A 22,247-nucleotide genomic window follows, 5' to 3' on the forward strand; every position below is an offset into this window, starting at 1 on the left:
CCTTTATTTACGTGAGTATCATTTTATGGAAAATACTGCAGAAAAATGTATAAGAAATAGTCTCCGCCCTTGAGGAACTTGCAGTCTGGCAGGGAGAGAGAGGTGTAAACAGCTGTGATAAACTTAAAAACACACTGATCCAGGCGGCTTCCAAGTGCAAGGTGGGCAAAGTGGGGGCCATGTCACCTTCTGGGGTGCAAGAGGGGCCAGGGAGGGGACTCTCTGTTTCACTGGTGCACTGATTGAAACACACACACACACGCACGCACGCGCACACACAGTTAAGAAGGTGAGACCTCAGTAAAGAAAGGGGCCAGACAGGCTCTGTAAAGGGGGTGGCAGATCTGGGTGTTCTCCCTGGAGGAGTTGGCCTTGGGGCCCACCTCCAGCTCAGGTAAGAATGGAGCATAGGCTTCCTCTTTCCTAGGCAAGCGAGTTGCTGGGAGCCCAGGAAGTGTCCCCATTCCCTGAGAGTCCTTTCCACTCAGATCCGGAGCATCTGCAGGTGTTGCTATCTGGTGAGACTGGCTGCCCCACAGCACAGACCCATCTGCGGCCATCTTGGGAGACAGGAAAGTAGTTCCAACATCACTGCGTGATGCAAAACTCCGCTCTGACTTTGTAAATGGCTTTGGGCTCTTCAGCACACTCTCCCGAATGTTCTCAACATAGGGGGAGTGGAGAAAGAAAAAGGGAGAGAATGCTGAAATTATATAGGCCAAGACTTTAACGTCAGTTGAAATTCTACTTGATGGGGATCCAGATTGGTGATTTTTTTCCTTTGTACATATCTATATTTTTTTAATTTCTAAAACTTTATTTTTTTTCTAACTTAACAAGGAAAAAATGACATCACATAATGGTTAAAGGTTTGAACTTTGGTGTTGGACAGTCACCAAACCGTGTGGCTTTGGGCAAGTTATTTCATTACTCTGAGACTCAATGTCCTCCTCTGTGAAACAGGGATGATGGTATCTACCCCATAAAATTGCTGTGCAGATTGAATGAAATAATGCACTATTAAGAGCCCAGCCTTGGACCCTCAGTAAGCCCTTGATACATATCAGTTGTAACTTTTACTAAGGGTGACAAATTTTGGTCCTTCGAGGGTGGATTTGGTTTTTGCAAACAGGTAGCAGTCTTTTATAGCCAATCTATTCATTCATTTAACAATGATTTCTAGAGTACCCACATGCTCTAGGCCTGGGACCAAATCCTGGGGATGTAGCAGTGAATAAGATAATTCCTGCCCTCACCTGTGGGAAATGAGATCTAAATGATTCTAGACTTCAGGACGAGTGTCACACAAGGAGAAGGAAGTGCTCTGGGAGCGAGTAGCAGGAGGAGAGGAGCGTGCACGAGAAGGGGCAAGGCAGCCCTGAGGAGGGGATGTTCTAGCCAGGGCAGGAGAAGATCAAAGAATGGGGCGGGGGGAGGTGGGCAAAGAAGGAAGACTGCCTAAAAAGACTAAACCCGGTGTTCTCATACTTTGTGGAAACAGACTGGGGAAGGCAATCCGCAAAGAAGGATTGCAGAAATTATTTGAATATTGTCTGCTTGGAAGAGCAACGCTCATTTGGCTGGAGAGAGGCTGGGATGATGGCTTAGAATTAAAGCACTGTCACTCTGCAATCCCACTCTTCCCAGGACGTGTGATTTCAGAGCAGCTCACGCTTCACTCTTCGGAGCTGTCTGTGTTTTTCAGGACCCTCAACCCGAATCCCAGATTCCCATGGAAATAAATAGAAATACGTATATGTATTTCTGCTGCTCTCGCCAGCTGAATCTCAAGACTCTTGACGATTTCCTTTTGGCAGAGAGGAGGGCATGACTATAATTGACAGATACCAGCGGTACTTTGGGTGCCTGTGTCCAAAATGAAGCCAGAAGATGCTGTTCAAGAATAAATAATGGAATGGCCTAAAAAGTCTCATGCACACATAATATTTTGTACATGATTATACGAGCACAGAAACAGGCATGGAAGAAACATGCAGTCTGTTAGTTTTTGAGGGTATAAGAAGGAAAAGGAGAAGGTGGGGGGATTAAAAACTCGATGACTGAACAGAAAAAAAAATATGGTATAATGATTGCATTAGTTATCTATTGCCGTATAACAAATTATGCCAACATTTAGCAGTTTGGGACAACAAAAATTTCTTATCTCACAGTTTCTGCAGGTCAGGGATCTGGGCAGAGCTGGGTCGTCTGGCTCAAGGTCTCGTACGAGGCTGCAGGCAAGATGTCAGCTGCCACTGCTGGCTCATCTGAAAGCTCAGCTGGAGAAGGATCCACTTCGAAGCTCACGCGCATGGTTTTTGCAGGATTCAGTCCCCGTGGGCCACTGCCATCGCACTACAGTTCTTTGCTACCTGCGCCTTTCCACGGGGCAGTTTACGGCACAGCAGCTGGCTTCTCTCCAAAGGAATGAGCAAGAGAGCGAGAGAAGGTGAGCAAGACAGAAGCCAGAGTCTTTTCTTCGCAACCTGACCATGAAAGTAACAGTCCATCACTTTGAACAAATTCTATTGCTTAGAAGCAAGTCGCTAAGGTCTCGCCCATGTTCAAGGGAAGGGGACTACACAAAGGCACGAATGCAGGGGGCAGGCCTTCTAAAGATGTAGATATTGAAAACGCACACAGATAAGAAAAAGTAAAAAACAAACAAACAAACAAAAAAAACCCCAGAAATGTAGGTAAGGGTGTTAGGAGGATGAGAAGAAAGAAGGTCTGATTAGTCCTTTAAGGAGATGATCTTATTTTCAAAGGCAGCCATTAGTTCCAGGTTGGGCAGGGGAGGCAGGGCGAGTCAGCTTTGTACCTTAAAGCTCAGTCTGCCAAATCAAGAGCATTAGAGATTTGAAGGAAATCATAGAAGAAGTAGCTAAAAGAGTAAAATATTTTTGCCTCTGGGCTTAGAAAAAGAACAAGAGGTTGTTGCTTTTCGTGATGAGCCAATCTATCATCTATCTTATCTATCAACTATCTATCACCTATCATCTATCTATAGTTAGTGTTTTTTAACCCACGTATACATATTACTTATATTGAAAGGAATTTTTAATTTTTTAAAAAAGGAAAGGGAGTAAAAAGAAAGAAGCCAGAGAAAGGAAATTCGTTTATCAATAATGTATTATAGATTCTAGAGCACAATGGGGGAGGTGGGCGATTCTGTTGAGAGTGGGAGGTGAGCTTTGTGACATTCCTATGGTCCTGTTGGGAAGGAGAAGTGAGCCACGTAATTGGGGATTTGAAATGATAGCCCAGCCCCTTCCTCTCTTCCCCTGTGGGAGTGAGCCTGCCCACCGAGGGTTTGTGTTCCCAGACCGCTCTAAAACAAGCACTGGCGATCTAGGAGGCCCTCTGCTGGCAGCTGGGGGATCTAAGGTTTAAAAATCACCATCCGTCCTTACAGAACTCACAGTTTAGAGGGGAAGACAGAGAAGAGGCATCTAGTCCAGTCTAGGAAAAGTCAAAGAAGGCTTCCTGGAGGAGGTGACCTTAGTTATTAATAGGGATTCTTTCAAGAGGTAAATCAATTAAGTCAACAGGGGGATCAGCATGATGCTTGGGACAACTGCAAATAGTTCAATATTGCTGGACCATAAAGGTACAGAAAGGGGACAGTAAAAAGATGCTAGGGCCACATAGTGAAGGATTTTCTGTGCCAAACTAAGGAGCTTAGGTTTTTCCTGAGGTCAGTGGGCAGGGACAGAAAACCTGTGAAGGACTTAGGCGACATAGCCATATTTTTACTTCGAATAATCACTGCAGGGCAGCAAATTTATTGGACTGCATGAGCCACAGATTGTCTGAATTTTTCAACAACGCAACATCTCGCCAAACCACCACTGCCATGTTTGCGTCCATCTTGTCCAGGCACTTCTTCCCAGTGAAATCTCACTCTCTGCCCACCTTTGTCCGATTCTAACCTCCAAAAGCTACAGCCCAGGAGTTTCCAGTGGCTGGATTTTGATCTGGCAGCAGCTTTGCTCTGTCAACAGTTTTAGCAAAAACTCCTTCCACTTCTGCTGGCAATTTAGAGATAGCATTTCTGAAATGGGCTGTGGATAAAGGATGTTGCTGCCCCAGGAAAAGTCATCTGTCTCCTGCCAAGAGGAGACAAAGAGCATTGGAATGGTGCCAGAGGACACCATCCAGAAAAACAGAAAGGTCAAATAGCCCTTGAATTTTTTTTTTGTCTTTTTTATTTTTCATTTTTAACATTAGCATCATTTCCCCCACCCCCATGTCCTTTGGGTGAAGGTTAAATGATGATTTTTAGAATTATTATGTACTTCACCAAACTACATAGTCTTGCTGCCTGGAGGGAAAGGGGTACAATGAAGACAGAAGGGTGCCCACAGAGCAGAGTGTACAGCAGAAAAAAACTCTGTGACTTTCCAACAACCGCCCTCCACTCTCTAATTCTTGTGGCTGAGCCTATCAACACCTGTCTGGTACGTAGTGATGTTTAATAATGTCCTGGGAATGTGAGATTCTCCAGCAGATAGTAAGTCTGCAGTATAAACATATCCTAGCAGAAAAACATATATCGTTTCCCCGACTTCCCCCTCCTTGGGATGCCTCTAAAGAAACAGATGTCATGGGAGAACCTGAGGACCATCCCCTGAGACCTGAGACTTGGTGCCACCATGGAAAGAATTTTCTTTCTCCAAGAACAGAGGGGGACAAAAGGAATCAGGGCCATGATCCCTAAGATAGGTACCTGGAGCTCCTCCATGATAAGGTTATACTTCTGCCCTGAGGAAGGAGAACATGGAAGCCCTGCAATTCCTACTGGAAGCCTTTCTGTGTAGAAAGAAATCCATTTGCTTGCCCTGTCCATCCAGATGGCTGGAGAAGAATCCAGCTTCACACTGTGCTTTGTTTAGATCTGTCAAAGCAACTTAGATTTTTCTCCAGAAAGAGAAATGAACCAGTCCAGCACCATCTTGGCTGGAAGTCCAGTGCTCTCTGTTGAACAAGAAACTACACAGCCTGCACTGAAGGGCTAATTGACATCTATTGGAGATTTCCTTTCTGCACGTGGACGGGTTAAGCATCACAGGTCTGGCTTAGAGGACTAAATCCAAAGGCTGGTAACAAACGCACTCTTGAACTCAAAACGACCAATGCAATGTTCCTTTAGTGAATATGTCTTACCAGCCGTGTAGTCTCATCACTAACCTCAAGGTAAAAATGTTACATTCCAAGGAGAGTAAGGAAAATTCCTGTAGTTAAAACTAAAGATCTCAGAAAACCCCTGTTTTCAGAAAATGCTCCAAAGAATGGCAATGTTGCAGCTTATTTTATACAGTAGAATCAGGGGAGACGTAAGGAGAGTTACATGAAATCGATTGGTTTTAGATTAAGGAGGGGAGGTAGGAGAAAGCAAAGTGGAGAAATCTCTGGAATTCGATAAAAAGCGAAAGGAAGAGACACATACTTCTTTTACATTGGTGGGTACAGGAGTTAATAATTAGCATTTCCAGCAGTAGAGATGATATTTGGGGAACAAGATAACAATGAGGGGATCTGTGGCCTCCTGCCCTGGTGCAGGAGTGGTTGTGCCCTGAGGTCTGGTAAAGATTTACTCTGACATTTCGAAGGTATGTTAGTTGCAAAAAAAAAAAAGACAATAAAAATCGCTTAAAGTAAAAATTGACCTTTGTCAAGGAAGCTACGGGCCTGTGACATTACTACCAGCCACGACTCACTTTTCGTTAGGAATTTTTATGTTCAGACCATCGTATGTGGTGACTTACAGCCTCTGAGTTTGTGAGGCACCCCCCTATGTTTGTCAGATTTAGTAAGTGGCCCATTTTTCATCCACATCTATAAATAAATTGGAAAGAAATTCATCTATTTATCTATTTACGTCTCTCCCAAATAAATATGATTGAGTATCACAAGGGCCCTGCAATTTCTACCCATAAGAGCAATCAGCGCATACACACACACACACACACACACACACACACACACACGCACGCACACTGTCGAAGCAGTTGTCTGCATATCCCTAGCGAGGGCTCCACCCCATGGCCAAGAAAACCTGAGAGGCCAGAACTCTTCAGACGATTGAAGACTCCCTCCAGCAGCAGCTAACATCTACCTGTCCCTTGACTTCGCATTTAAGGAGGAAGAAATATGAAACTGAGTATCAGTGGGATAGTAAATATTATGGAATTACTGTCGCTCTTTTCAGGGATAAGTTTTTAAAATAATTCTTCTCTCTTAGAGATAGATTCTGAAGTATTTATAAATGAAATAATGTGATGTCTGGGATTTGCTTTAAAGTAACAGGGGGTAGTAGAAAGGTATTGTGTTTTTTGAAATGTATCGTATTGATCAAATGTATTGATCCTTGAATCAGACGGCATCCTATCCAGCAATTAGAAGGGTGCTCCCAGAAGTTGTACGAAATAGAAAGTTTTTACAGGAAGCGAAGTGGGGCAAGGGAGCTATAAACAAAAGAAAAGAAAGGACTATTTTTGGGCAGGGACAGGATTATTTTTGGGCAGGGATATTTCTCCTATGAGAAGGAAAAGAGTTTTTATTATGTAGATTACCTCTATGGAGGGGGCCTATGTGACAGATTACTGTACTGGGTCTTGACCAGAAAAAAGCCATACTGATTATGTTTCTGGGAGATGCTAAACTGCAATTAGATCAGGGATTGGTATCATGGGCTTTTAGCATGAGTGATGCCATTTTGGGCCTGTGGGGTTTTTCTTTAACAGTATAAGTGAGTAATATGACCATTTGTTGATAATTTTTGAAGCTGGTTAATGGGTACATGAGGTTCACTATAATTCTATTTTTATACATATTTGAAGATTCCCACTTAAAAAAAAGACAAAGAAAAAGAAATCACTCGGTATGAGTCCTTTGACCAGCCATTTCTAACAGCGGGTTTGGGTAACAGGACTCTGCCACTAACAAGCTGTGTGACTTTAGGCAGGTCCCTCCATGTCTCCAGGACTCAGCTCACTCATCTGACAGATGTGGCCTTTGGGTGAGGTTGCCCTTGGGATCCTAAGAAGCGAGCAGAGGCTGTGGCCTTATAGAGAGGAGCCTAAGGGCATTGAGGAGGATAAAGACTCAATAGTCATGGCAAGAGAACTTTAAACTCAGCTGACACTTACTGTATGTGACCTGATTGTCACTGCCTTTTCTATACCTGTTTTCTTACCTATAAAAATGATATTCCTATCTCATTGGTCAGAATATTAAATAAATTAACAGTTGTAAAGACTCCGGCACGGTGAATGGTATTCACCGTAAATGATAATAGTTTCTCTTCTCAGTTTCTCGATTTTGCCCAGGACCAGCGATGTAAATAAAATCCTGAAGTACTGCCTGGCTCAGAAGTGCAAAACGGCAAGAAATTACCCACCGCCAGGTACGCTCACAGCGCCCTCGCGCGCACAGCTGGGGAACGGCCAAGTCGGAGACCCCGCCCATCAGCTCCCGCGCCTGCGCAGAAGCACCGCCCCCGAAGTTTGTTGTTGTGACCTGCGTCCCCGACGCCTGCGGCGGCTGGGGGACCAAGCTGCGGCGCTACCATGGCGGTGCGACAGGCGCTGGGCCGGGGCCTGCAGCTGGGTCGAGCGCTGCTGCTGCGCTTCACAGCCAAGCCTGGCCCGGCCTACGGCTGGGGGCGGCCCGAGCGGCCGGGCCCCGCGACGGCCTGGGGCCGTGGAGAGCGCCCGGGTCAGGCCGCGGGACCCGGCGCGGAGCCGCGCAGGCTCGGGCTCGGGCTCCCCGACCGCTACCGCTTCTTCCGCCAGTCGGTGGCGGGGCTGGCGGCGCGGCTCCAGCGGCAGTTCCTGGTACGGGCCCGGGGCGGCGCGGGCCCTTGCGGCCGGGCCGTCTTTCTGGCCTTTGGGCTGGGGCTGGGCCTCGTCGAGGAGAAGCAGGCGGAGGGCCGGCGGGCGGCCTCAGCCTGTCAGGAGATCCAGGTGAGCGCTGGCCGCGGGCCCACTGTCAGGCCAGGAGCTGGGCCCTCAGTCGGTGGTTGAGGGGCTGGGGACGTGGGCGGGGTCTTGAGAGTCACGAGGGGCGGGGCTAGCCTGTGGGCGTGGTGAAGGGCGGGGCTGGGAGGCATTTACTGATTGGGGCCCTGAATCAAGATTTATCCTTGTCATACCAAGCAATTCCTTAGAAATCGCAGATTGAAGTTCATTTTTAATGTTACCGATCTCCTGGTATGGGAGCGGCACCTCACATTTGTTTTAGTGTTTTCCTCAAACGGCATGTTTTGGTAGATAACGCTGCTTGTTAGAGCCACTACTGCACCATTGCTAATAGCTTTGTGTGAATTTTCTAAAATTTAATGACAAATCATAACACTTCTACCCCTGAGGTAGCCGTCATTTCCAATTTATGGATAAGGAAATGTGCGCGGAGAGATGAAGCAACTTGCTCGAAGTCACACACACAGCTTATAAAGAGCAGTGCCCAAAGCCTGTCCTCTTAACCACTGAGCCAGTCTGCCTCCACCGTTAGCCAAACAATTTGTGATACAGCCGAAGCCAAAGTCAAAACTGGGAACAGCAGGAGAAAACATTACACCTAATGGTTTTTAATTAGCCTGTGTGGTGTTATCAGGAGTGACTGGATACGTATGGGTTCTTAGGCTTTTTTTTAAATGCTTAAAATATCTCAGCGACCTCTGTTTCTGCTCTACCGAAAATCTGTAATAGGATTCTCCAGAGAAACAGAACCAATAGGATGTGTTTGCAGACAGATTTATTTTAAGGAATTGGCTGTGCAGTTTGGAGGTTGACAAGTCCAAAATCTTCGGGGTAGGTAGGCAGGCAGGAGACCCCAGGAAAGAGCTATTGTTGTAGTTCAAGTCCGAAGGCTATCTGCTGGGAGAATTCTTCCTCTTCCGGGGAGCTCAGTCTTCCTGGGGTTTGGAGCCGGTCAGAGTTAGTACAGACCCTATAATTTGTAATTTTGGGCTGAGGTAGTGGAAGATAGAGTGACTTGCCCAAGGACACAGCTGGTTAAGGACAAAGCAGTGTCTCCCACGTTTCCTGGTTTCCAGCCCAGTTCTTGTTACCAGAGTCACAGGTTTGAGCCCTGGCTAGTTTGGGATGACAGGTGACGTCTGGCCTAGTCCCCATCTGATGTCCTTGTCTTGCTACAGCTTAGCTGGCAGAAGTCAAGGGTGGGAAATTTGATAATCCTGCTTAGAATCATGGAGGCTTTTTTTAACTGAAGAGCTTAATCCTCCTAAGCTTACCATCTGCAGGTCCTTTTCTCACATTTCACCCTCCTGTGTCTTAAAATTTTAATTAGCTGATGACTAAATTTAAAATTCAGGTGTTTGACGTCTTTTGTTAACTCTAATGCTAAAATTCCATATGGTATCTGACCAGAGTAGAATGGTGGCTGCTCCTTTTAGATGGAGGCATGTGGGGGGAAACCTGGTTATAAAATAGGCAAAAGACATAAGTGTGTATTTCATGAAGAGGAGATACAGATGCCAAACAAGTATATGAAAAGACGTTCAACATCACTAGCCATAAGGAAATGCAGATTGAAAATACAACGTGGTATCACTGCATACTTAATAGAACAGCTAAAAGAAAAAATAGTGATAATACTAAAAGCTGGTGAAGATGCAGAAAAACTGGACTGCTGGTGAGAATATGAAATGGTACAACCACTCTGGAAAGTAATTAGCAATTTCTTACAAAGCTAAATAAACACGCATTACCACATGACCCAGCTATTGCAGTCTTGGGCATTTACCCTGAGAAATCAAAACTTAGTTCACATAAAAACCTGTACATGGGCAGCTGCTATGGAGAACAGTATGGCATCCCCAAGAAATTAAAAATAGAATTCTCACGTGACCCAGCAATTCCCTTTCTGGTTATAAGCAGAATTATTCACAATAGTCAGAAGGTGGAAGCAACCCAAGTGTCTATCAATGGAAGAATGGATTAAGCAAAATATGGTAAATACATCCAATGTAATATTATTCAGCCTTAAAAAAAGTAAATTCTGACACACACTACATACAACATGAATGAACTGTGGGGACATTATGCTGAGTTAAATAAGCCAGTCACAAAAAGACAGATACTGTAGGATTCCATTCTAAGCAAGGTACTTAGAGTAGTCAAATTCGTAGGGACAGAAAGTAGGCTGGGGGCTGCCAGGGGCTGGAAGGAGAAGGGATGTAGAATTTAAGTTTTGCAAGATGAAAGAAGTTCTGGAGGTAGACGGTGGTGATGGTTACACAGCAGTGTGAATGTATTTAGTGCCACCGAACTGTACACTTAAAAATGGTTAAAATGATCGGTTTTATCTTATGTATGTTTTACCACAGTTCTTAGAAGTAATTTTTAAACCCTATGTATGAATCATAGTAGCTTCATTCATAATGGCAAAATACAAACAACCCTTCAATCCTTCAGCAGATGAATAGTTAAACAAACTCTGATATATTCATACAATGAAAAAGCAAGAAATAACAAGGTATTTGATTCAGGTAAGGACCTAAATGAGCCTCAAGGATGTTATGCTTAGTAAAAAGTCAAGCCCAGTAGATTATATGTGTGATTCCATCTATATAAGATTCTTTAAATGACAAAACTGTAGACATAGAGAACAGATCAGTGGATGCCAGGGAATAGGGACTGGCTGGAGGTGGTGCAGATACAAAGAGGGAACACAAAGGAGTTCTTCCGTGGCGATGGAACAGCTCTGAATCTTGATTGTGGTGGCAATTACTCAAATCCTTACCTTGGATAAAACTGCATAGAGATACACACACACACACACGAATGTAGGTTAAGAAAGATGGTGAAAACTGAGTAAGCTCTGGTTAACAGCAGCGTACCAATATCACTTTCCCAGTTTCGATATTGTACTGCTGCTTTATAAGATGTCACTGTTAGGGAAAATTGAATGAAGGACACACAGAACACTCTGTACTATCTGCAACTTCCTACGAGTCTATAATTACTTCAGAATAAAAACTTAAAAATATATATATATCTCATTCTCAAAACCATGGTTGACAAAGGACTGATCTGCAAAATACTTCTTCTGCTCCATGGAATTTAGAAACGAATAGACAAGATAGACTTTCATTTTTTAAAAAAGTAGAAGTTACTGTGAAAGGTGTATTAGCTTATAGATACTAAGTGCTTCAGGAATCCTCCAGAAGGAAAGGCTGCTGTGGGCCGGGTCATCAGGGCTGGCTATACAGAGGGGACTTGATGGATGAGCCAGGCAGAGCAATACAATAGAAACAGGCGGAGGGGGGAGTAGTGCGAGCAAAGGTTTAGAGGGAGGCACATGAAAGAGAAGCGTGGGTAGTGAGTGCACAGGCCAGCCTGGCTAAACGGTTTTCACATCCAGGAAACACCAGCACAAGGCACTGAATAACCCGTTGGTTAAGTTTTTGAACAGAAGAGTGCCACGCGGACACAGTGTAGTTTAATCTGGCTCAGAAGCTGGTGAAGGGATGACCTGAGAATGGGAAAGTCTGGAGGTGAGTGACTAACCACAGGAAGGAGGGAGCAGCAGATCAAACAGGAGTTGAGGCGGAGCCTGGTGACTGGGCAGTGTTACCTGCCTGAAGTAGGAAAGGACTCGATGTTTGGGAAGTGGCCTCTTTCCTAGTGCATCCCCACCAGCATCTGCACTTCCATCTGTTTCCATCAAAATACTCCTATTTCCTTTCTGAAAACAGAGGGGGCCCGCCAGATTCCTGAGAGGTAGAGACAGGAAGACAGGGTTTAATGACTCAGCTCCAAGGATCCTCCTGATTTTACCCCCTTGTCTGCAAAAGCAACCTGAGGTCATTCACAAGTGGAGGGGTGGCTGTCGACTACATACGCCTGCCCATCTACAGCTCCTGGTAGCCTTCCAGTAGCTGCCTGTCAAGGTCTGCATGAGAACTGCCTCTATAATCAGAACCCGCCAACACTGTGCTGGGGGCTTGACAGGCAGCAAAGGAGTGGTGTGCTAGCTGCCGAATTTGGTAGTTCTGACCTCTTCATTAACAACGTTCTGTGTTGTGTTGTCTCTGTGATTGCATTGAAGCAACAGTGTTTGAGAAAAATTATTCTGAATAATGCGAAAGGCAGGATGGCCTGAGCCTAAGTTGAGCAGTAAAACCTAATTTTGTTGTGTTGATAATAGTCCTCGATCTTGTCGGTGAAGACTTTGCCCATTATGCCCCTCCTCTATTTCCCTTTACTTAAGCCTTTCTAGTCTCCCTGGCTCACAGTGTGTGCTTTTTTCCCTCACAGGCAATTTTTACACAGAAAAGCAAGCTGCTCCCCGACCCGCTGGACACTAGATGCTGGCAGGGCTTCCAGCTGGAGGAGTATCTCATAGGACAGTCCATTGGCAAGGGCTGCAGTGCCGCTGTGTATGAAGCCACCATGCCTGTGTTGCCCCAGAAACTGGAGGTGTCAGAGAGCACCAGGCTTCTTCCAGAGGGAGGCCCAGATATCATCTCACGAGGAGAAAAAGAGCAAGCCCCACGGGCCCCTGCCTTTCCGTTGGCCATCAAGATGATGTGGAACATCTCGGTAAGGCTGGGCCTTTCATCTTTAAAGTAGGCATTTCTCAAAGTGCCAATCATGGGGGACCTGATGACAGTTTTTCCCCCAGAAGGAGATAGGAAAAGACAGATTCTCCACAGTCCAGGTATCTATATAGTTAGGCTTCCTCACCCTCTCACACAGGAGTGTGAAGCAGCAGGTCTCAAAATGAAATATGTCCATGAATCACCTGGGGATCAGGTCAAAAGGCAGATTCTGATCAGCAGGTCTTAGGTGGGGCCTGAGACTCTGCCTCCCTGACAAGCTCCCAGGGGATGCCCTGCCTCTGGTCTGTGAACCACAGCTTGAGTAGCAAGTGCCTAAACCACTGGGTTCTCACCTGTCAGTCCTGGCTGATTATTAGTTAATTTCAGGACTACAGTGACCATCATTCTCCCTCCTTCCCTTGACCTGCCTCACTGGAGAGGAAGCGCCATTCTCCTTTCCTCTAAACCCACCCTTCCACCTCACCTCCCTGCTCTGAACTCTTGGAGGACTCAAGGCTTGGGGAAATTGAGTCTTTTTTCCCACAAAAACAAAAATTTCTATTTAGAGTAGTTTCTTTGCCTTGCCATCACATAGGTGGGTTTAGGAAATTCATCAAAACCTGATGTTCTTTCTCCCACCCAGAGCATCTATTTAAGGCTAAGGTAGAAAACGGCCACCCAGCTCATGCTGGACACTGAAGAATGCAGTTTCCTATTTTATTTGTGGAATGAAGGTTGTTAGGCTATTACACTTCCAAGCTGGGTTAATAGCTAACATAGCCAAATCCTTGGCCTATAAAACATCCAATCTTAGCATCAAAACTTCCAGCATTTGGGGCATGACAGCTATTTCATTTACGAAAGCTAAAGACTTAATTCTTAGAGAATATTCTCGATACCTAGCAAGTTTCACAGGTCCTGAGAGCCACTCGTAATGAAATGAGGAAAGCAGGGTGCTTTTCCTCTTCTTTGTGTTTTTGTGTTTGTTTGTTTCTTACTGGGGGATGGGCAGGCCTTTCTGTGGAGCAGCACAACTTCATCCAAGGTGGGCCTGTCTGGTTCTGGCCTGTCTGCTGAAGGGAGCCTGCAAGGGTGAGCCTGGTTGTGACCGGAGGCATCTATGGCAGGAAGAAGGGTTGCATGCTGTGACCATCTTGACATCTCTTTCTGCCCTGACACCTGAGCTGCCAAGAGTTTGAGGTGTAGGAAGTGTCCTCTGAGTTGACACGGATGACACCTCTGCCTTCTCTCCCAGAAGAAACTAATCGTGGCTTGCCACTTCAGAGAGGTTCTCTTATCTTGAAGGTCAAAGCCAATTCTAGGCATTAGCTGTCCTGGTCCACATTCTAAGGACTTGGACTTGCCATTCTGCTTGGGTCTGTGTAACCCTGGATTCATTATGAATGTGTTTCAGGCGGGCTCCTCCAGCGAAGCCATCTTTAGCAAAATGAGCCAGGAGCTAGTCCCAGCTAGTCGAGTGGCCTTGGACGGGGAATATGGAGCAGTCACTTACAGGTAAGTGCCCATCTGCCCACCTGATTGGCTGGGAGTTCTTTGAGAGCAAAACCATCATATGTCCTCAGCACTCAGCACAGTGACATGACACACGGTGGATGGTAAATGCTTACCGAATGATGTAGCTATTGATGGATTTTCAGTTGGTGGATAATTAACTTGGGAGAGATTGCAGATCATCTGACTCCAACCGAAGGTGCCGATGGCTCCTTCGCACTGGAGCAGGGGGAGAGGGCCATCCAGAAACGCCCAGTTAGGAAGTGGAAGACCGATCTGATTTCTGATTCTTCCTAAGCAGTGCTCAGGTAGAGCACCACCTGTCCACACCAACTGACTTGTCCCCAGCGGAGGTAACATTCATTCCACTAATAGCTTCGGTGTATCTGATTGTGCCAAGAAATTAAAAAAAAAAAAAAAGTGGCCCATTCCCCAGAAGTTCTCCATGTGGAGTTCTCCAGAGGAGCTACAGATGTCAGGAGGAGAGTCCAGTGTAAGTCCTAGAATGGTGTCTTCTCAGGGGCTAAGGAAGCCCAGAGGTGGTGTGTGCATTGCAGACGTGGGGCTGCTCAGAAGGGCCTCTTGAAGGGACAGCTTGTGCTGCCTTTTGAAGGATGGCTCAGTAGACATTAGCTCTGCAAAGCAGTAGGGAAAGAGGCATTGTCTACAGAGGGAAGAGTGGGTGGGTGACAGCCTATGCTGACTGAACGATGTAGCGACTTTGTAGACCGTGTCTACATGTGGTAGATTCATGCTTGAGCTTATGACAGAGGCACTGGTGTTCCCCATAATATTTGTAGACCACCAGGAAGAGGTGGGCCTGCTACATTGTCGGAGGGTTGATTTATAGATCCAGCTCTGTCAGAAGCAGGAAAGTAGAAATAGGAACTTAAGGAAACGTACGTGGACAACCCCTTCCGTGGCCTGGAAGTCTGCGGGATGGCCGAAGGCCTGCGCAGGCCAACGGAAGCAGCTGCTCGGTGGGCTCGACACTGTCATCCTCTTCTCCGAATTCCTTTGTGGGCAGAAGTGGACATCTGAAGGTCAGCTGCTTTTGCGGTGTTCGCTTCAGCCTGCTGACAGGGCGCCGTCACGTAGCTGTGAGCACTACGACATCTGCCGCAGAGAGGCCTGCCTGGACCTCTCGTCTGACAGGGTCCCTGCCACTCTCCAGTCCTGTTTCCTTAGTTTTTTTTCCTTTTTCCCATAGTATTTGTCACCAATCTGACCATAAATCATAGATGTCTCTATTTTCCACTGTCTCCAGCTATACCGTACACTCTGTGTGCAGGACACGCAACCCAAAACGTGGTTCTGTTTACTGCGTTCCCCCACAGCTCAGTGAGTGTCTGCTGAATTAGATGAATGTGGCAGGTCTTTTACCTGAAGTACTGTCACTATCTAACACTGTTCCCTGAGAGCGCTCTGGGTGTAATTCCACTGGGCGTTTGCTCATCTAGGGACCTCAGTCTCGGCCCTCTGTATCTGCTCCTCTCACTTCTCTGATCTCATTTCTCATCTTGTCCCATTTACATGCTAAGTTCCACCATACCAAATTCATACTGCCCTCCCCTGAGGCACCAGGCTCCTCCATGCAGTTAGTTATCCTTGGGCTGTCCCCGCTGCAGCCTCCTATCCTGTTTCAGGTCTCAAACACACTCACACACGTACCTCCCTAGCACAGCCACAGTCTTCCTCTGTGCTTCCATGACCAATGGGCAGAGCTTTCCCATGTAGCACTGACAGCCTTGAGCTGTGATCCTGACTCTCACCAGCCCCAACGGCCTACGGGAACAATGCTATAACTCCTTTGATTGGGTAGGGCAGGGTCCCACTCAGGTGAAGTAGAAGGCCTCTTGTGGACTGGATCTACAAAGCTTGGGAACCGAGGCGCTCTGGGGATAAGGCAGACAGCATGTACCCTCAGCGTTGTTGATGTCTCTAGACTTCTGCTCCATTCTCCTCTCTCTTCCACCCAATATCCTTATTTCTTACCCCATCACTCGTCTGTTGTGCATACCTTTGGCTCGCACATCTCTTTGGCTTCTCATGGCCCCAGGCGAGTCCCATGGCATCCTTTCGCCAGCCCCACTGCGGACTGTCAGGTTGCTGCCATGCTTCCTCATTTGCACTGCTCAGAAAGAATCTATTTGGCCCCCTCCCCTTCGCTGCCAACCATTTGGCTCTCATATGTGACTGCAGGTTCATTGGCCCTTGGGTCAGGTCCTACCCACCCTTAGTCCAGACAGCTTTGGTGGAGGGGCAGGGCTAGTACACAGCAGGCAGTCACGCAGTCCAGAACACAGCCGCTGTGCCTCAGCAGGGCTGTGGGTATGGGGCCCCTGGAGGATGGGTGGGAGGGCAGGCAGGTGACACATCTACGAGCAGTGTGTCTTCATTCATTCATTCATTCATTCAACAAAAGTTTATTGAGTTCATACTACATACCGAGTATTATAGTAGAACTTGGAATCACAGAGATTCCAGATCCTTTACAAGTATTAACAACCTTATGTGGTATATTACTACCTGTTCCCCTTCTGCATTTGAGACTGAGCCCAGAGAAGTTAAGTAACCTGGCCAAGGACGTACAGTGGCAGATCTGGAATCCAAACCCAGGCAGTCTGATTCCATGGGCTCTTGACCACTGTGTCTGCCACATGGGATGGATGGACAGATGGATGAATGGATGGACAGATGGACTAGTGGAGTCATCAAATGTAATGAGTCATCTTTATGGGTTTTTCTTTTTCTCCAAAACTAGGCTTTCTACATGGCACATAGCAGATCTACAGTAAATATTTGGCAAATAAATGGGTGAATAAATGAATGTCAATATTTTTTCTGGCTTTAGATTATTATTATCTTTCCAACTGTTGTATCTGATACTGGCCTCATACATTTGTCCCTTTTGGCTGAAACAGAAAATCCAAGGGAGGGCCCAAGCAGCTGGCCCCTCACCCCAACATCATCCGGGTCTTCCGCGCCTTCACCTCGTCTGTCCCTCTGCTGCCAGGGGCCCTGGTCGACTACCCTGATGTACTGCCCCCCCGACTTCACCCTGAGGGCCTGGGCCACGGGCGGACACTTTTCCTCGTTATGAAGAAGTAAGTGGCGGGCCTATGGCAGGACCTGGAGTGGGAGCTGGTCCCGGCCTCTGAGCACCCGGAGCCCAGGGGCACAGGGAAGAGATCCTAACCTCTGGGAGATAAGGCCATGTCCGGGGCAGTTTCCCTTTAGGACGATTTTCCATGAAAGCAGAATCTTATCTTTATTTAGAAAAGATTTTTCACCTAGTGCTTTTAGTGCTTTTGACTGTTGCCGTTCTCTGTGGCTGCTTTTCGTTTTTTACCATAAACAGTTATTCCTCCCTCTCCACCGCCCATAGTAGTGCCATAACGGGTGTTTTAAGGAAATGAGCATCTCTGGTGTCACTTTCAACATGTGAGGCCCAAACTCTTACTTCCTAATTTCAGGACGGTGGGTGGGAACAGAAGGGATACTTGGGGAAAAAACTGAAAAGCTCCAGAAGAGGCAAGGCCATCATCCTAATAGTAAATAAGATGCTAGGGATCATCAATGCGCAATAGGCAGAGGCTCTGTCACCCTCTCCACTAGCTACCCCTGCACCCTGCGCCAGTACCTTCGTGAGAACAACCCAAGCCCCCGCCTGGCCTCCGTGATGCTCTTGCAGCTCTTGGAAGGTGTGGATCATCTGGTTCAACAGGGCGTTGCACACAGAGACTTAAAATCTGACAACATCCTCGTGGAGATGGATGCAGGTACGTGCCCATGTGTTAGCCTTTCGATTCCTTTTATTTCAGAATGTCCAGGTCTGCTCTCAGATGTCTTCACGTCTGTCTGTCTCATTAGATCTCAGCCTTGGGGCTTCAGGGGTCACTAGACAAAGTCTGGGAACATCAGGACCCTTCAGGTCCTTTTTGGTTTTTATGCCCTATTATTAAGTCGTTGTGTCTAAATTTAACTCTGTGCACAAGACATGAACAATCTCTCCTTCAAAACGGAGGCTTTGTTCTCTCTGTGGGATTCGTGGAGTGATAGTTTTGTGCCCAAGTTCCTATTGCCCACTTACAGAAAAACCTCAGTAGTGGAAGTTTTCTTGAATATAGTTAAAGAGAAGAAGACCTTAGCTCAATGTGAGAAGGAATTTTCAAATCATGAAAGCTGTCCAAATGTAAGTCCAACTGCCTCTGGAAATAATGAGTTCCCCATCACTGGAAGCATTCAACTAGACTGGCCACTTGTCTGGGAATATTGTCAAGGAGAGTCATCTGATCAATATTGAACTAGATTTAAAATAATTAAATATGCAATTAAATTACTAGAGGAACTAGTAATTATGCAATTAAATTACTAGAGGAACTAGTAAATATGCAATTAAATTACTAGAGGAACTGGCTTTTTAAAGGAAGTCTGTGTGAATACTTTTACAAATAATTCTTAATGCAATTTTCTTAGGTTTGGATTTGGGGTTTCAAGTTCAGATCAAAGAATCTTGGGGTGTAAGGGCCCTTTGAGGTCATTTGAGCCAAGCACCATCTGTTAAGTAAATGACAAGCAGCAGCTTCAGTCTTGGGACAGCTCTGATTACTAGATTTAGATTAAGGCAAACTTTTATCCAGGTCTTTGCTTGGTGCTTCATCAGGGAGCTTTTATTTCCGAGGCATTTCCATGTTGGTGTCCTGGCTCTCTGGGGAGTGAGTCCCAGCCGGGCCTTTCTGGCCAACACTGGGTCCATTAGCCCCTGTCACCCACGTCTTGATGGTGGCTTTAGTAAGAACACAGGAGGGCCTCTCAGAGGAGAAATGAGAGAGAGCCAGTGGCTCACCTCGCCTGTCCCTCCCCAGACGGCTGCCCCTGGTTGGTGATCGCGGATTTCGGTTGCTGCCTGGCTGATGAGCACGTCGGGCTGCAGCTGCCCTTCACCAGCTGGTATGTGGATCGGGGCGGAAACGGCTGCCTGATGGCTCCTGAGGTGAGTCCCGCTGAGCGTGTCACGTGCCATCAGCAGACTCTTCTGTTTCCACTGATCGTACACAACTGGATACCTCATGATTTCCTCGGCATTTGCATCTTTTATGACCCATAATTTGGCACCAGTCCCTTCCCCGCCACTGTTTTAATGCGGGTCTCTCTCAAGTTCCTGGGAGATGGAAGCTTTGTCAGCACAGGCAGGCAGCCTAAGCTGATTCTTCTGTATCTGAGCTCAAACTCTGGGTTCCTTGGGACAGAGTTCAGATTAGCCTGTGAGTCGGGTGCCAAGCTGGAACATGAAGTTAAAAATGCCAGCAGAATGACTGACCACTCACCTTTGCTCTCCGAGCAGGTGTCTTCGGCCTGCCCTGGCCCCAGGGCAGTGATCGACTACAGCAAGGCTGACGCCTGGGCAGTGGGAGCGCTCGCCTATGAAATCTTCGGGTCCTCCAACCCCTTTTACGGCCAGGACGGGGCCCATCTTGAAAGCCGCAATTACCAAGAGGCTCAGCTGCCTGCACTGCCCGAGTCGGTGCCTCTAGATGTGAGGCAGCTGGTGAGGTCACTGCTCCAGCGAGAGGCCAGCAAGGTGAGGCTGTCCCCAGGTTTTGTGCAGATGGAACCCTCAGTTCATGTTCCAGAGTAAAGATCGGGTTTGGGCAAGCACTACGGTGACAGGCAGCTCCTGTCTTACAAAAGTAAAGGCCAACTATAGAACAAAACAGGTTTAAACATAAATAGGAGTAAGGGAGCTAGCCACCAAAGTAGTCAGAATTCCAGCAATTCAATTCTTCTTGGCTTTAGTTGCTTCAGTTACTCAGAGGGAAAAAGATGCATTTTCAAGAACTGTCAATAATGCAGATGTACTTTATGGAAACAGCTGAGATCTAATGAGACAGACAGACGTGAAGACATCTGAGAGCAGACCTGGACATTCTGCAATTAAAGGAATCGAAAGGCTAACACATGGGAAGCCACAGTTGGAGCAGGAGCAGGTCCGGTTCAGGTGGCATGCTTAGTGGAAAGAGCAGAAACAGACCAGGGTTCAAATTCTTGTTCTTCCACTTACCCCTCACCGTGCACAGCATGCTGTCACGGTCACAATAATTACTGCTGCTGCCAGTGACTGTGAGGTACAACGCCCCTCACTCCAGACAGCGCTCAAACAGAAGGAGGTTTATGGGCCTCCACGATACAGAGGCTATTCCATCTGGGGGGAAACACGTGGAAAAGCCTGGAGCCTGGGTAGAGAACAGCCAGTATATGTCAGGAGAGAGGAAGGTAGAGAAGAATTTGGTTGGGATCAGAGAAAGGAAGACCCTGAAACGAGGATTCATTAACGAAGAGGGCTGTGGGCCAGATACTTTTCACAGATGTTCTAAACCTCAGCTTCCCTTCCTGTTGCAGAGACCATCTGCCCGAGTAGCGGCCAATGTGCTTCATTTAAGCCTTTGGGGTGAACATACTCTGGCCCTGAAGAATCTGAAACTAGACAAGATGATTGGTTGGCTCCTCCAACAATCGGCAGCCACTCTGTTGGCCGACAGGCTTACAGAGAAGAGCTGTGTGGAAACAAAAATGAAGATGTTATTTTTGGCCAACCTGGAGTACGAGGCACTGTGTCAGGCAGCCCTCCTCCTCTACTCCTGGAGGGCAGCCCCGTGATGGCTCTGATGTAGCTGGTGCATTACTAAAAGAACGTGGCAGCACCTGTGTCGTGATGGTCTGTGAATGCTGAGAGAGGGGGCTCCCAGGTGTGAGAGTGAGAGTCAGGAGTAAAGATGGCGGAGAGAGGGCTGGTCAGCAGAAGGGAAGGCCTCTGGTTTGGCAAACGAGAGGAACAAGCTGAGTGACGTTTACGGTCTGTAGCTACTAACTCTAGCTGTGTGGTTTTGGAAGCATCATATAACCTGTATGGTCTAAAGTTCTCTTACCTATAAAATGAAGAAACTGATCTGGACGGGAGTCGGCAGACCTTTCCCGTAGAGGGCCAGCGAGTAAACACCCAGGCCGTGGCAGCCTCTCAGCTGCCACTGGAGCACCAAGGCAGTCTTAAACATGTAAACGAACGTGGCTGTGTGCCAATACAGCTTTATTTAGGGACACGGAATTTTGAATTTCTTGCCATTAAGTATTCTTTTAATTGTTTTAACCACTTAAAAACGTAAAAAGCACTTTTTGCCTGCAGGCCATTAAAAAAAAAAAGGCAGCAGGCTGGATTGGCCCACGGGCCAGTTTGTTGACCCCTGGTCTAGATGTCAAAGGGCCTAACACTGCAACAGTGCTGACTAATCACCAGGCCCCTCCAAGTATCTATGCTACAATTAACGCGCTATGATCTCTGCCTACAAATCCAAAAGAATGAGTTCTCTGCACTGGGTGAGATCACGCAGGTGTTAACTGCTGACCAAGAAGCCTTACCTTAAGCCTATGTCCTGTCTTCACAGCCCTCTGAAGTTAATTGCCGAGCTGGTCTATTAGATGAGGCTGGGCTGAGGGGCGGACCTGCGCTCCACTTTAGAGAGAAGACCCAGGCCAAGTTGGTGGCTGTTAGTGGCATGTTACCTGAGCTAAGGCAAACATTTGTACAGGTCAGTATGTTCAAGTTTCAGAATGAAAAACCATGCAAGAAGTAGGCAGCCTCTGCACTTCAGCTGTGCATTCTGAAACAGCTCCGGGGTGTTTCTGAGGGCGCATTCCACAGAGCTCCACCAGCTACCGCATGGTCTAGCAGAGCCGAAATGGCCGATGAGATGAAAAGGAACGGCACGGTGTTTTAGACTTGCTGATTTCCTACTGACTAGCATTTCTTACAGGAATTGCGAAGAATTAAACGCATGTTCATAACTGCAGATACGTCTGTGCCTTGAACTGTTTGGCTTTAAGACCAACTGACCCTTACACCATAAAGAAAAGTTTGTGGGCAGAGACCAGCGATGGGGAAGGCCTTAACAGTTTTGCACATGCTTTTTAGGGACACGGCCATTGCCTGAGGTGCGCGAACATACGTTTAAGGTTCTTTTCAACCGAGCAGTTGTACAGTTCTGTCGTGAAGGCAAGCGCTGTCACCCCATGTTTCTCATTTCAGTGATTCCCCACCAGCCTCAGTGTAGTATTAACCTTATTTTAGCCCTTGAGAAGTTTGGAAACGCTATCATTTCAGAGTTAAAAT

The 22,247-nt window shown here is 46.9% G+C and overlaps 1 protein-coding gene across 1 annotated transcript; it reads left to right on the forward strand.

The window, feature by feature from the left end:
* Positions 1 to 7,518: 7,518 nt before the first annotated feature.
* Positions 7,519 to 21,927, forward strand: PINK1 (PTEN induced kinase 1). The gene is made up of 8 exons (XM_016149189.2): positions 7,519 to 7,967; positions 12,285 to 12,569; positions 13,983 to 14,083; positions 17,005 to 17,187; positions 17,699 to 17,862; positions 18,949 to 19,076; positions 19,428 to 19,664; positions 20,483 to 21,927. The coding sequence occupies exons 1-8, from the start codon at positions 7,572 to 7,574 to the stop codon at positions 20,738 to 20,740; spliced, it is 1,752 nt and encodes a 583-aa protein (XP_016004675.2). The 5' UTR covers positions 7,519 to 7,571; the 3' UTR covers positions 20,741 to 21,927.
* Positions 21,928 to 22,247: the final 320 nt, after the last annotated feature.

This window comes from Rousettus aegyptiacus, unplaced genomic scaffold (genome assembly GCF_014176215.1).
Source record: "Rousettus aegyptiacus isolate mRouAeg1 unplaced genomic scaffold, mRouAeg1.p scaffold_m13_p_1, whole genome shotgun sequence".
Taxonomy (NCBI): domain Eukaryota; kingdom Metazoa; phylum Chordata; class Mammalia; order Chiroptera; family Pteropodidae; genus Rousettus; species Rousettus aegyptiacus.